Source organism: Apteryx mantelli, chromosome 9 (genome assembly GCF_036417845.1).
Source record: "Apteryx mantelli isolate bAptMan1 chromosome 9, bAptMan1.hap1, whole genome shotgun sequence".
Lineage (NCBI taxonomy): Eukaryota > Metazoa > Chordata > Aves > Apterygiformes > Apterygidae > Apteryx > Apteryx mantelli.
Genome location: NC_089986.1, coordinates 32,473,417 through 32,488,289, shown reverse-complemented (window position 1 = coordinate 32,488,289; position 14,873 = coordinate 32,473,417). Strand labels below are relative to the sequence as shown.

Sequence of the window (14,873 nt, the reverse complement as noted above, 5' to 3'; positions counted from 1 at the left end):
GTATTTGCTGATTTTTTTCTAGTAATGCATGATAACATTGCTCAAATACTCTAATAAGGAAAAGACAAATCAAAAGAATATAAAACACACTTAACTTTAGCACTCATATTGAAATTATTCAGCTCAGGTTTTCTGAATGGCCCACTCTGATCTATCACCACTAGTAGCAATGAATAGTGGACACAAACTTTTCTGATCTCATGACCAAAAACGAAACAGCAAGGGAGGAAATCATGACCATTAAGGGAACAGACAGGATGATCTAATGTCACAGAACTATGGAAGTCAGAGCTGGAAAAGACGCGTGACTGATGGGATCAAACAAGGCAACATATCTGGGATCTTTATGTGCAGAGTGGGCCGTTTTGTGGCATCCTGCCCAACGCTGACTCTGCAAACGGAAGCTCTTCCCACTGTGCTCAATGCTGTCAAGTCTCAGCTTATGCAAAATACACGAGCTCCCTGGTAATACCCAGAGTAACCGGCTCCTGTGGGACAGGCTGTGTCATGGGCACACAACATACCTGAACCACTGCTGCACTGGCTGCCACACAAGATGCCTACAAGAGACATTTCTTGTGCTTTCCCTCTAAGCATAGGCCAGGTGCTCTACAGCTTCACTGGCATTTCTGGCTTATCCAAATTAGACTCTAATTTAAGGAGACACAAAAATAGTTTTAAACACTTAAGAGTTATCCATAGGCAGCATTAGAACTTTGGACACAGAGAGAATGGGTCTGGCTTCACACTCTTCTTGGGCAACCATGGACCCAAGATCAAAGGATCAGGACAGGCACATACACAGTGAAGCTACTCAAAGCAAAATGAAATGTTACTATCACGCTTGAATGACACTTTGGAGAAAATTAAAAGGAAACTGGGACTATGGCCAAAGGAACATTCCAGGAAGCTTCCTAGCAACATGGGGCACTAACTCTAACAGAACTCCAGAGGGATTTGGAGATGCTGGCAAAACAGCAGTACTGAAGGAAGTTTCTATGGAGAAAGAAAGAAGTCCCACACAGGAGCACAGGGCATTTAGCCATCTCTGGTTAGCTAGTACTCAAAATCACACAGTGCAAGGTGCCCTCTGTTACTACCTTCAACAACTTGTTATGTCTCTAATTTTACTGTTCAGGTTTGATCAGTCATCTCCCTCTGCTCTTTAGGAGAAGCTAAGCAAGCTAAGTACGACTCTCTCATGGCAGAATGACAGTGAATGCACATCACTGCATACATACTTGCAGAAGCAGATTTCCCCTAGTTACTGGAAGCTTTGCTTTTCCCTGGTCTAAAATATCCTTCCACAAAGGTCATGTAATTTTGTAATATCTACAAGTATGCTGTGCCATGAAGACTGTACAAAATTATTGCTGTAGTGAATCAGTGGTAGCCTGGAAGGACGATAGAGGGGTCACTGTTCTCCAACATCACGATGCGCATTCCTTAAAATGCAAGGGTTTTGTCCTCGAAACAATCTCATACAACAGCAGCAAAAAAGGGACTCTCAAATAAGCCCTGTCTATAAATGCACTTTAACTCTTCCATTTAGCACTTCCAAAGGTGCCTGTTTTCCATCTCTTTGGCTGCTAAACATTTCCTTTAGAAGCTTTGGGGAGCTGCTTCTTCCCTTCTTCATCAAATATTTACAGTGCAGAAGCAGCACAGATCCCAGGAGAACATGGAACATGATGCAGGGAGATGGCTTCATTAAACCTATAGGAAGTTTTTTCCTCTGTGATTGTGCTGAAACCCTGAATTTTTTGCCTTCCTCCTCCCCAGTGAAAAGTGTCTGCTTTGCCAACTTTCTCTAAATCTAAGGACGCCAAGGATCCTCTGACAGACAACTTATTACTTTGAATATGGTCACCTCTGCTATCGAGCTAACCAAGTCATACCAAATCTTTGGTCTCGGCCATATTCTGCATGCCATAACACCTTGCAAAAGAATGCTAGAATAGATGCAGTTTAAAAAAAAAAGGGTGTTGTTTGCTTAAAAAAAATCTCCTCTTAATCTTTTTTTTTTTTTCTTCCTAAATTGATTCCTCCGGCTTTGACGTAACCTGAGCAATATGTCTGAACACAGGACGTAAACAGGAAATTGTAAGAAAGAAAGGTTTGACAGAACCTTAACTAGGCCTTCATATTTCAATAATCATCTTTTTACATCCTTAGAGTTGCACCTGGTCATTCAGTTTTTGTGGCTCATTCATTTTTTCTCTGTATCTTGGCAGAGAGGCCAAGTCAACTTTTCAGCACCATTCATATATATGAATAAAAGTGAACAATTTTTATTTTGGCACTCTTAAAACACTTCTAAAAACAGCTTGAGGCTTTGACCCAATAAAACATGTGAATGAGTTCCAGATAAAGCTTCAGCTCAGAAAACATTTACTATGATAGGCATGCAGAGGACTACCCAGGCCCTCTGCTGCCTTCTAAGATGCAGTTTTATTTATTACATGGGCTACAAATAAGTGGATTCACTCCTAAAGGAGTCATTAATCATATAGAGGGTGGCTGACAGCTCTGAAGCATGGATTTTGCCAGAGCATGAAAGGATGAGATGCAGCAAATCCTCAAACTGCTGAGGTTTCACACTAGCACATTTAATGGAGCAACACTAACTGACTGTCCCTGCCCTAGAAGCACTCCCCGTACTAGTTCCACAGTGCTGCTGGTAGGACATTTACTGTGCTCTCAGCCAAAGCACTGAGCTTGCTGGTCAGCATCCTGCTCGAAACATGATTTATTGCAGCCACAGCAACTACATGTAGATGGACTGCAGCAAGTGTTTACTTTGGGTTGGCGTGGATGCCTAATTACCACTGCCAGTCAGACACCAAAATCTGAATGTTGAAAGAACAAATGGAATCAGTATTATTATTGCTATCAACCGAGGAAAAATAAAAGGGGATGGTTTTCTTAAAAGTGAACTTGATTAAAAGGGTGGCTGTTGATACCCCAGAAGGGCAAGCACCATGAACACCTGAGACATGTAGAGACTGCTGCTGCTTATACAGGAGTGAGAAAACATGAAGCGCTAGAAAATAGCACAGCAAGGAAGAAGCACCTCTGGTACTTACTGTTGTGGGAAGGGTAGAGGTTAGCTGCTTCACAAGAAAACAGTACTGCACTGGTGGCAGTGGGCTATACGCAACTAGAAGAATTTATTTTGTGATGTCTTCTTCATTATGAGGGTTGTTGAATATTGGTACAGGTTGCCCAGAGAGGTTGTGGAGTCTCCCTCCTTGGAGACAATCAAAACCCATCTGGACATGGTTCTGGGCAACCTGCTTGAGCTGACTCTGGTTCAGCAGGGGTTTGGACCAGATGATCTTCAGAGGTTCCTTCCAACCCAAACTATTCTGCGATACAGAGAAGTTTCTACTAATGAGAGAAACAGCAGCAGCCTCTCCAGGCAGACCTTGAGTCAGAGCAGACTGCGAGGAATCTCTACTTCTCTGTGTCTGAGGAACAGGAGAACCCCCCAGATGCTGTGTCCCCTACAAACCTGCGCTTCATGAGCTCCATTTCATAGGATAATTCAAGCTGGAAGGGATTGCAGGAGGTCTCTCGTCCAAACCCTGCTCAAAGCAAGGTCAGCTCTGAGGTCAAACCAGGTTGCTCAAGGTCTTGAAAAGCTCCAAGGACGGAGACTGCACAAGCTGCTCTACTAATTGACTGTCCTCATGGGGAAAAATTTCTCCTAATATCCAGTCTGGGCATAAATTGAAATGAGAGGTTACTGTTTCTCATCCTCCCACCACACACCACTGAACAGCCTGGCTCTGTCTTTCTTACAACCCTTCATACTTACCGGCAAGTTGTTATTAGGTCCCTGAAGCTGTCTCTCCTCCAGGCTGAACAACTCCAGTTCGTCAGCCCCTCTTCACAAGGCAAGTGCTCCAGCCCCCTGCCATCTTGGTGGCCTCCTGCTGTTTAGCAATGTCTCTCTTCTATTGGGGAAGTCCAAACCTGGGCACAGTACACTATAGGAGGTCTAACAAGTGGTGAGCACAGGGGGATAGTCACTTCCCTGGGATCGCCTAGCTATGCTACTGTTCATTCAACAGCAACCTGGGCTGTCTTTGTCTGCTGCCAGGGCAACTGCTTGCTCATGTTCAGCTTCTGTCCAACCAAGATTCGCAGAACCTTTCCAGCAGAGCTGCTCCCCAGCCAGGGAGTCTCCAGAGTGTATCGCTGCCAGAGGCTCTTCCTTCCCAGGGACAGGACTGGGCATTCACCCATTCCTCCAGCCTGTCCAGGTCTCTCTGGATGGCAGCCCAGACCTAGACTGTATGCATGCCCTGGTTCACCCCTATTTGGTGTCATCTGCAGATAGAGGAGCCAACAGAGTGTACTCTCATGTGTCATTGATAATGATGTCACACAGGACAGGTGCCAGGATCAACCTCTGTGGAATTCCATTTGTAACCAGTCTCCAGGTAGAACATGACCCATTAACCACAGCCCTCTGAATCTGACCATCCAATCAGTTATTTTTCCCATCCAGTCGTCCACCCACCCAAACCATAACACCTCAGCTTGGATACAAGAGTACTGTGGGAGACAGTATTGAAAGTGTGCTAAATTTCATGTAAATGAAGTCCACTGCTCTCCTCTTGTCCACAGATTTAGCCATTTTATCATAGAAGGCAATCAGGTTAGTGATACATGGTTTACCCATGATAAATCCATGCTGACTGATCTCAGTCACTTTCTCCTTCATGTGCCCAGAAATTTCCAGGGAGTGAAGTGAGGCTGACCAGCCTGCAGTTCTCCAGGTTGACATTCAGGCTTTTTCCTGAAGATGCATGCAATATTTGCCATTCTCCAGTGATTGGGGATCTCCTCCAATTTCTATGAATTTTCAAAGATGATAGAGAGCAGCCTTTGCTGCTCTGAAAGCAGAAGGACATCTGCCAGGTCTCCCATCAGCACCCTTGGGTGCAGCCTGTCTGGGTCCCATGGACTTGTATGTGTCAAGTTCTCCCAAAACATCTCTGACTCAATCCTCATTCATAGCTGGTAGTTCATCTCCTCCTTGAACTCCTTCATTAAGCACGGAATTGTTTTGCTATGGTTGCTCCATGGAAAGCAGAATATACAGAGCACTTTTGCAAGGCACTAGCCCCTGGAGAATAACTATCATCAACATATCAAGGTCAGTGAGTCAAGACTCACTACATCAGCTCCTGCAGGACATGCAGGAAATTTGCATGGAAAAATGGAAATCTGGACCAGCAATCAGTTGGTGAGAGAGGTGTATATACATAGCACAAGTGCTGTCTTCTGAGCTCTGCTTTCCAGATACAGAAGCATCAAGAGCACAAAGAACACAGAGCAGCCCTAAAGAGTACAAATAATTGAAAACGCATCTGTTCTCCAGGCACTCATGGGAGACCAAAAACAGTGTTTTTGGAAATAAACCTGTCACCTTTCCTCTCCTCATTCAGTAACAGTTCAGCTCGCTGAAAATGTGTTATTTGACTTAAAAAGCAGTCACAGAACTGTGACTCCTACCTCCTCCTTGGTAAAACTCAGACATAAAATGTTTGCAGCTGGCTTGTGAGATTGACCTGCTGAGGCTTTGTGAAAAGTCTGCCAGGATCTTTGCTCCTTCAGTTGTTGCAGTAGCTCGTCTCCCTGCAGTACCAGCAAAAGCAGCATTGAACTCTGAGCTAGCTACTGACAAGAGGTTTGTACATCAGGCAAAGAACACAGAGCAGAGCTAAGAATACAAACCCTTTGGCTCCTTACTGCTATAATGATTCTGCAGAAAGCACTAACATAAAAAATGCAAGAAAAAGAAACATTCTGAGCAGCATGGTGCAGACCAGAAGGTTTAGAGGGATTAGCAGCATCTGACCTTTGAGCTGCGGGATGGCTGCTGAGCTTATCGTTTTTAGCTTTCTGGCTGTCTCTATAAAGGCAGTAGCTATGCTCAGACTATTTCCTGTATGCAGTTTCTACAGGGTGGGCCCAGCATTGATAAACATAATGTATTCTGCCAGGACAGTTAAAAGCATATTATGCCCTGTCTAATGGGGAGAGTATCCACCTTGCAGCAAGATGCCTCAATAGACAGGGTCTTATCAGACCTACCCAATGTAGAGAGTGTAGGAGCACTGTTATCTTCAGCATCAGCATGCACAAGGCAAGATCTGAGAACTACTCATTCCTCAGAGAAGTAAGAACAGTCTAGTATGCTGTGACCATGCCATATGTACTATTAGCATTGTCTTAGAAGGAACATGCTTCCCAATGAAAGCTCCTCTTTACAGGTGGTGAGCTTCCCCACATCTCAGCATAGCCATGCCAGCATACTTCTGGAACACAGCCCTGGCCCAAGGAATGGGTGGCCCAAGGAAGGGGTTGTTCCTGCCTGAATTGGTGTTAGGCTGAACTACAGTCATCCAGATTTACTTTTCAGTGGGCAAAGAACATAGTGACGAGTTTTTCTCAAAATGAGTGACAAAAATGGCAGTACACGTGCCCTTCTCATGACACTGGTGGTCTCTTCGTTTCCATGGGCAATTCACACTGTCCTGCATGTAAAATAACACGTGCTGGGACCTGATTACTTGACATCCCCTCTCATTTAACACCCTTGTTTACCAGCAAGAGCCTCCTAGCTAATCATCACAAGCAGTATGTGGACCTGAACTGCCCTCAGGTACTAGGTGAACACTGATCTTCAACTGCAGAGATCCTCTCTTTCAGCCTTCAGCCAAAGCCAGCCTTAGAGCTTTCAATGAAGGAAGACATTTATTGGCTTTCAGCCACTTCCCTCTCCTCCTGTCAATCCATCTGCTAACATTTCAGACTGAGCAGATCTATATATAATGAGGTGGTTCATTTTATTTAAAAATGTTTCTGATTAAGAGTTCTGGTGCCTTGATGGCATCCACAATACTTAAAGGCTTTGTTTCATGATATATAAAGGAGGCACCATGGTTGCTCCTTGGAGAACGCAAACCCAGGAACATAAAATATGCATCAAAAGGAAGCCAAGTTAGGACTGCCTTTCCAGACTCAGGACATTGTTTCTGTAGATACAAACAGCTATGGGAACAATTTTGTGCATGCCAATTAAGTTAGCGAGCACACTTATGGACCTGACTGCATCTGCACAAACTTTGGCCCTCAATTATCTATAGGTTTTAGCAGACATAAAAACTAGGTTGCAAATTTAAGCTCTGAAGTCCAGAATAAAACAGTGCTATATTTGCTGTCATCAATATAGTGCCTTTTCTCTCCAAGAGCCACATGTCATTTGTCACCCTTCAAAAATTACATTCACCCCACTTAGTCAAGACATTATCAGAAAATACACGTGCAAGAGTATGCTAGTGCAGTATGCTAGTGCCCACTCTATATGACAGCTTATTTAGCTTTGCTGTCTGCTTTCTCAGCTGCTACTTGGCTAATGCAACTACATACGTGACAGCTAGAATTTCAGCTGTGGCCTCAATATGCCATCTTACTCACAGCTGGCTCTACCAGATCCAGCTGTGTTCAACCAAAAACCACCACTACATAAAAACAAAAACCAGACAAAAACCAAGAAGCAGTCAACTAAGATTGGAGCTGATAGCAAGTGCCAGCCATGACAATTAGCCACTGACGGGTTAAGAGCCAGTAGCAACTTGTGAATGCCCTGGACAGTAAGCAAGTAACAAAGATTTGCAAAAGTTCAGGGATGTGTGGTGGCTGAGGAAACAGCGAGGGTGAACCACAAGCTTCTCTCTCAACTAAACTATGGGTCACTACAAGAAGAGTTTGAGAACTGCCAGCTAAGAGAAGCTGGGGGTGGGTGGGCAGGGAGTTGTTTGTTTTTAGGTTGTTGCTCTTCAATTATTGGTTTGACTGTCTTTGAAAGCCTTACTCAAAGTCCAGTGAATAGTAAAATTAAAAAAAAAAAATCCATACTAAACACATACACACACTAACAGCAAAAATAAAACACACGCTAATTAAAAACAAAAAACAAAAAACAAAACACGATCATCTTCTCCTCGCTATGAGATCAGGTCAGTAGTAAAGTACAGAAACCAGGGCTCGTTCTTTGGCTTATGGAGCTCCTGTATGTCCTACAGGAAGGTATTCTGCTTTTTCAATTTGTTCAGTGACATTTTATTTAAAAATACAAAAAAAGTCTCATTTTTTGTTAAATCAAGGGAAAAGAGCTTGCTTGGACAGCAGCAATGGGAGGGCCTAGAGAGCTGGAGCTCAAGTGAAAGAGAACAAAACCTGAAATAAGAACATCTGGATTTCCCACCTTGAACTTCAGGCAAGTGTTACTAAATATCCCAAGGAGACCTCATACTGTACATATTTCATGGGCATGCCCTGTTACTGTAATTAATTCAGAAGTCCAGTATTAACAAAGTAACACCACTGCCACACAACAGTATTTGGACATTTCCTTAATAACCTGCTACTGCATGCTGTTGAAGACGGGATTCCGGGCTGGATGGCCCTTTGGTCTGATTCAGTATGGCAGTTCTTGTCTTAATGAGGGACGAGACCAGTCCCTTCTGGCCTTGTAACCTATGAAATATTTTCTGAAGATTGTTACAGAGAACATAAGCAAGGATGCTGTGCAATATTCCCAAGAGCACCTGAGGGCAATCCATAGTTAAAGCATGTTAATCAACCTATCTTCTCAACTAGACACCTTCTGGGGCTAGCGCAACTATTTGAATTGCTAACTGAGTGTGTACTCACCTGCTCCACATGGGGCTTCTTGGCAAAGGAGATCCTGGCTATGGAGTGAGAAGCTATAGACAACTCCTGTCCATTCACCTCCCCTTCCTCCACCTCCACAAGACCTAATAAGAAGCAAGGTCATAAACATTAGGCTACAAAGGTTAATTCACAATGTCACAAATATTAGGCTATGTAATTCTAGTGTAGGCCTTTATAGCCGACCATCACTCTCCCCGAACAACAGTTTTATTTGACCCAGCATATAATAGCTGCAAATCCATGAAACTTCAGAAACATAACACTTTTTGGAAAATCGAGCTAGACAGGCTTACTCATACAGAGTGGGATGAGTACCGCAGTCAAATTGGCAGTTTTCCCTTCAGCATCTACTCTGTAGTTTTAGATCCCAATTTGTTTAACATCAACTGCGTTTTGAACTTCTTTTGCTTCTAATAATTTAGATGAAATTCTCTCTCATTCAATCCCTGTAAGCTGTATAACAAATATACCAAGGCCCTACTTCCAGACAGTGAGAGATTCTCCTAGTTTAGGAGCCAAGAAAGATCACCATGCTCAGGTTACTCTTCAGTCTTGTCAAAGGCACAGCAGGAGAGAAGCCACCACTTACAACGCTGCAGAGGCTCTTGGCAATGCCACAGCCTGGGCAGGCTCTCTAACAGAGAGCCCGAAGGAGACAACAAGGGGATTATATGAATCACACTGAACACTTCTGGATGAAGAGGTTGCAAAGAAGATTTAATGCCACCACTGTCCCACCTTGCGAGGGCCACAAGCTCTATACCGCACCATGGAATTAAATACATCGAGTTTTAACATCAGCAACATTTTAAATTTGATGTTAAGTCTGACCATGCTTAGAAGGAGCCAAATCTGGGCCAAATATGAGAATAGCAATAGAATAAGAAATCTAGACAGATGAGCTCATGAACCAAGGTATACACCTCTCTACTTCTACCACAGGGTCTACTGCAGTCAACTCATGCAAGCATTGGGAGCAGGCCATCCTATCTGTGCTTGTTCCTCCCAAAAAAAGACTAGGATACCATGAAGGCAATGAGAATGTCACCACCCACTTTCCATTTGCCATCATCAAGACTCCTGCCTCAGACCACAATTCTTGTTGCAAATTGTGGGTTTTTTTGGCTTACAAAGATATATCTGCAAATACCAACATAACATTTTAGGAGAGGAAACTCCCCCCCGCCAAGACTGTTGTGTCTTGCAGTATTTTGATTTTTGGTCCTTTCCTGTCACAAAAAGCTAGCAAGCCAAATCATCTGGGCAAGGGCATGTAACCAGTCCTGGAAACTCAGCGCTCTTGACATGAACTCATTAATATCAGGATGGGGATGCTGCTCTTTGATGCTGAAACCACAATTAAGATAAATGGAATGAAACTGTTAGAGAGGTCCAGTAATTTTCTCGAAAAGTCATGAAATGGCACAGTAGGATAAGGACCTCTGCCCTTTCCCAGAGATCCCAAGTTTAAGCCTTCAAGAATCTGTAGGATACTGGGTTACTACCTGTGTTCTGGGCACTGATGAAGGCCACCTTATTAGTGTCAGGTTTGAGGCGGATAAATCCACATTCTCGGTGCATTGGCTTCCTGGTGTCTGGATGGAAGGCATTGAACCTGAGGGAAAAGTCAGGATACAAAAACTGCTGTATGGCTGCACTGAAAACACAGCGTTTAGCCTGGTTTCATCTCAGAGAAAATGCTATTTTATTTAACCACATGATTGCCCACAGTACTTATATGAAGGGTAAAAGACTGAACAGCCTTCAAGGTTGGAAGATGTAAACATGTAAAAAAGTAGCTCCCTCATATGTACAGCTAGTTCTTATAGCTGGAATTAGTTGTTTAAATTCAGGTTTGAGATTTTCTCTAGCTCTTGAGCCTCTCTAACAGCTAGCTCAGAAATTACCCTGGGCAGTCTGACCTTTCACCAATGCTGCAGCCATGCTTTGTCCAAAATACTCCCTTCTCAAGGAAATATCTGGCATTACAATATCATCTTTATTCAGTTTTTAAACCTAGCAACTTGCTTTCCCAGGTATTCCTTCCTGCAGGCAGTAACAGAGCAGACTTCTTCCTTTCCCCTCAAAAAGAAAAAAATTCATCTCAGATGCTTACTTATTCTTCATCAGGTCTTACGGTTGTATGTTTAGTCACCCTTACCATGGATGATATACATTACACACAATCCTACATTGCATTAGTGTTATAACATTACTAACTCCACACAAGTATCTGGTAATTAAACAGCAGCTTAGACACACTAACAGCAGGCGAAATACCTACATACTCTAGTGGACTATTCTATTGGTAATTTATTTATTCTAGAATAATCCCTCTTTTCATACTATTTTTCATAAAATTTCCCACTCCACATCCTTTTGCAGGAAAGGAGAGGAGAGACAACCTCAGAGTTGCTGCTGCTGCTAATTCTATGCCCAGGACTCCCTAACACAACAGCAGTTTCTACATATGGCTCTGCTCTGCAATTCCAACATGTCTACTGGAAACAATTAACACCACCGCCCCTTGGTCTCAGTGACCTGCCCAGGGACTGGGTTCATACTATATAATCAGTCACCATCCAGTCACGAGCAGGGCAAATGTGGAACAGACCCAGGAAATGCTAAACTGAGGGGCTTGTCCAGTCGCTGCCATGTGGTGGGCTGGAACAGTTACTTATTGCAGAAACACTCAGACCTGCAAAGTCCAAAGAACAGTGTTTCCCATGTGAAGTAAGATACAATGAATCTTGCAAAGTCAACATTTCCTAACAGTCCAACAGCACAAGGTGTCCGATACACGGCACCTCTACACGCTGTATCAGAGCAGCACTGAACAGTTAGCTACCATGTCACTTCTCTTCCTCCAAATTTTTTTATTTCTCTAAGACAATCACTTTAATGTATGCAGCCAAAGCAGTTAATTATCTGCTTTCTACCCCAGTCTGTTAAAAATTTTATTTAATCGTTCTCATTTTTTTCCAAGACATATGGTGAAGACTGAGGGCCAAGTTTTAAATGGACAAACTTGGCAGCCACATCATAGCTGCTTCATTTACATCTTTAAGAGGGAGCTTGACAAAGCAGAATGGTAGTAGTCCTAGGGTAATACCATTACCTGAAGAATCATTTTTAATTAAACATTTACCACCAGCAACAGGAACAGCGTTTTCTCTAGCCTTAAGGACAGCACATCTTTCAGCTAACATATGCACACAGCGCACACCACATTAAAGTTGAAGAATCACAGATCTTTCAAAGACAGACACTGAATCTACTCAAACAATAGCTAGGCCCCTCTTTGGGATAGGGCCATTCTTGGCATTAATACTAGCACCCAGGTAATCTCCTCCTCCATACTAGCTGGGGGTCAGCCACATGGTGTGGCCATTATCTGCACTACTATGGTAGTGTGGGGGCTGCTTTATGATATGTGGCTACCACATCTAAACCCACTACCTCTGCCCACCGTCCAATGAGTCTTTTGTTTGCCCCCTGCAATTACTTCTCACTATGTAATCCTCAAAACTGGCAGGCCACGAGAATAGGACATGGTGCATTATGGTCATAGCTCTGATCCTGTACACTTTTGCTTCTGCAGTGACAGAGATGCGAACTCATTTTTGAAAAGCTCAAGCATGTGGAAGTGCACTGTACTTTCAGACTAGTGAATTTTCACTGATTGCAGGTGTGCAGCTCAGGACATGTTGCAACAGTGCTGAAACTTATCAGCAGTTTTAAAGAAAAATAAAAACTCAGGCCATCCAGCCAGATCTCATTACATCTTCACATCTGGTAGATGAAAACTTGAAAAGAAATGCAACCACCCAATCTCACTGGAGCCATACCTGCTCCAGTCCAAAAGCTGCTGCCAGCACAGACAAAGCTCTAGACTTACGAGAAGTTCAGCATGGGCTGCCCCACATGAGAGATGTGCACTTCTTCCAGGTACTGAAAGGGCTTCATTGTAGGGAAGGTGCCATCTCCTGGGGGATCTGAGAGCCAGGTGCCCAGCATCCAGGAGAGGGGCTCCATCACAGGATTCAGCTGGGGCGTCTCTGTAGAGAAAGAGGGAAGAATAACGAAAGAAAACACATGGATCTGTGCTCTCCAATTTGCTGTGAGCTGCTTACAGCTGGGTAGAGAAAGAACAAGAAACACCTCAGAAGCGGTCCAATGCATCAGCAATGTTCTTCCCCAGAGCAGTGTCAGATCCAACGTAAAAGGAACAGGCACGGAAAGTAGGTCTGTGTTCAAACTTGCTCTTGGCCTTACTAAAGCCAACATGGGGTACTCTTATAGATGGCTGTTTCTGACTCCTATCTGTAGCACTGATTTGAAGGGAAAACTCCCTCCCACCTACATGCAAGGAAGGAGAAGCCTGAAATCTCAGGGTAAAGAACTGAGCACTAAGTGATAGTTAAAGCTCTAATGCTGTGATCTGATTTTGCTCAAGCACTGAGCATGCACTGTTTCTATTAGTTTTGGAGACCAAGGAAATGAGTCATCACATCATTCTCAAAAGAAAACCAGGCTGCATATATATTCAAGACCAAAGTTTAGCTGTAATTTTTTGAAGGGTTAACAATGATTTATCTTCCTCCTTGCGCAAAGAGAGACAGGGACAGCTCAGAAGTTCCTTTGTGTAGGCTCTGGACTAAGGCTAAGTAAAACTAGTTAAAAGACTATGGTACATGCAGGTTAAAGCACAAACAGAAGAGAAAGCTATTTCCTTTAGTCATTACACTTATTAAGAAGCAATCAAGATATGCCTCGCGAAGTTAAAAGGCTCCTTCTTTAGTTAATCAACAGACAGCTTTGATAAGCAACATTTTGTATTTTGCTGTGATTTCAGAGGGTGTGACCTTAAAAAAACTAATCTGAGAAATTGAGACTGACAATTTAAAGTCATGTGAACAGCAAAGCAGATCCATTCTTAAGATGCAAGCAAGGAGAGGGATATGCCACCTGCACCATGTCAGGGAAGACCACTAAAAATAGAAATGAGGGTGTCCACTGCAAAATCAAGGTTAACCATGTTATGCAGATGAGTATAACTTAAATATACTTAAAGGATGTCCTCCTCCCTATCATATGCTAAATGACTTGCACTTACAGGCTGGGAAGGGGGGGAAGAAAGGTTGAAAGGGGATTGTTTTTCCACACCTAATGATATCATCTAGTAAAAGAATAAGCTACCTGTCTGGCTGGTCTAGAAGGCATGGACTCAGCTGCATGGAGAAATTATGACCTGAAAAGGTGATGCTGTGGGTAAAAATTTGCTTCATCAGTCTGAGTCCCATTCTGTTCTATCCCAAATCTCAGGCTGAAAAGACTAAGCAAGGAAGGAGAACAGGGAGCCCATATTTGGAATAACAAAGTAGGGAAACTGAAACTTTCTGCAGTAAAAGAGAATTGCCACTCTTGTTGTACGCTCTCCCACAGACAGCAAGTTTAAGTCAGAAACCCTGCTCGCATGTCAGAAAAATGCTGCTAATTACCTTTCATTAGCCTGAAGAGTTCTTCAAATGAAGCAACAAGGGAAAAGCATGAAATCTCACTATGAAACTGGTGAAAAATCTACAGCAGCAGAGCAACCCTTTTCAAAGGCCGTGCTGCCAGTCTGTGCATTTACCTCCATTTACCAAGGGGTTAAGAAGGGAGCTCTTAACATCTGTTCAACAATGTTCTGGACTGCATTTTATTGTTGTCTCTACTTACCTTCCACGTGCATTGCAAGCAACCTGAGCAACTGCACATTATTTTCTGGTGCTGCAAAGACCTTTATACAGTGATCACTGATATCCAAAGCCCAAAAGATTGCTACAGGAAACCCTGTACTTCTAGGCTGCTTTTTAAGAACCTCTTTTCCTTTCTACTTTCTTTTTGAGCACAGGCAATTTGGAGAGTAAGAAGAGTATCACTATTCTGCCCAACATGTATTTGTCTTTCACTTGCTACCCACATACCTCGCTTTCCCTTCTAAGTTTTCTGTAGGCCAAGAAGTCCCCACGGCAGGGAAGAACAAACCTTTGGAAAGGCTAGTAAAAGCTGCAGCATGGGCTGCTGCTGCCCTCTCCTGGGTCAAGAGAAAGCAACAAAGTTGAGGCCTGGCTCTT

The 14,873-nt window shown here is 43.3% G+C and overlaps 1 protein-coding gene across 19 annotated transcripts in view; it reads right to left on the bottom strand.

Annotated features, from left to right (window-relative positions):
- THAP4 (THAP domain containing 4) overlaps window positions 1–14,873 on the bottom strand; it is a 48,645-nt gene that overhangs the window by 19,834 nt on the left and 13,938 nt on the right. For 10 of the 19 annotated variants that reach the window (XR_010885081.1, XM_067302159.1, XM_067302160.1 and 7 more), the window contains exons 3-4: window positions 12,653–12,812; window positions 8,734–8,837 (exon numbers count right to left, since the gene is read on the bottom strand). Coding sequence is in view for 16 of the 19 variants with exons in the window: in XM_067302159.1 (XP_067158260.1) it covers window positions 8,734–8,837; window positions 12,653–12,812 (264 nt within the window). In the remaining 3 variants the exon portion in view is untranslated. Of the gene's footprint in view, window positions 1–8,733; window positions 8,838–10,259; window positions 10,370–12,652; window positions 12,813–14,873 lie in introns of all 19 variants that reach the window. The other 9 variants (XR_010885079.1, XR_010885080.1, XM_067302149.1 and 6 more) reach the window with 1 other exon arrangement.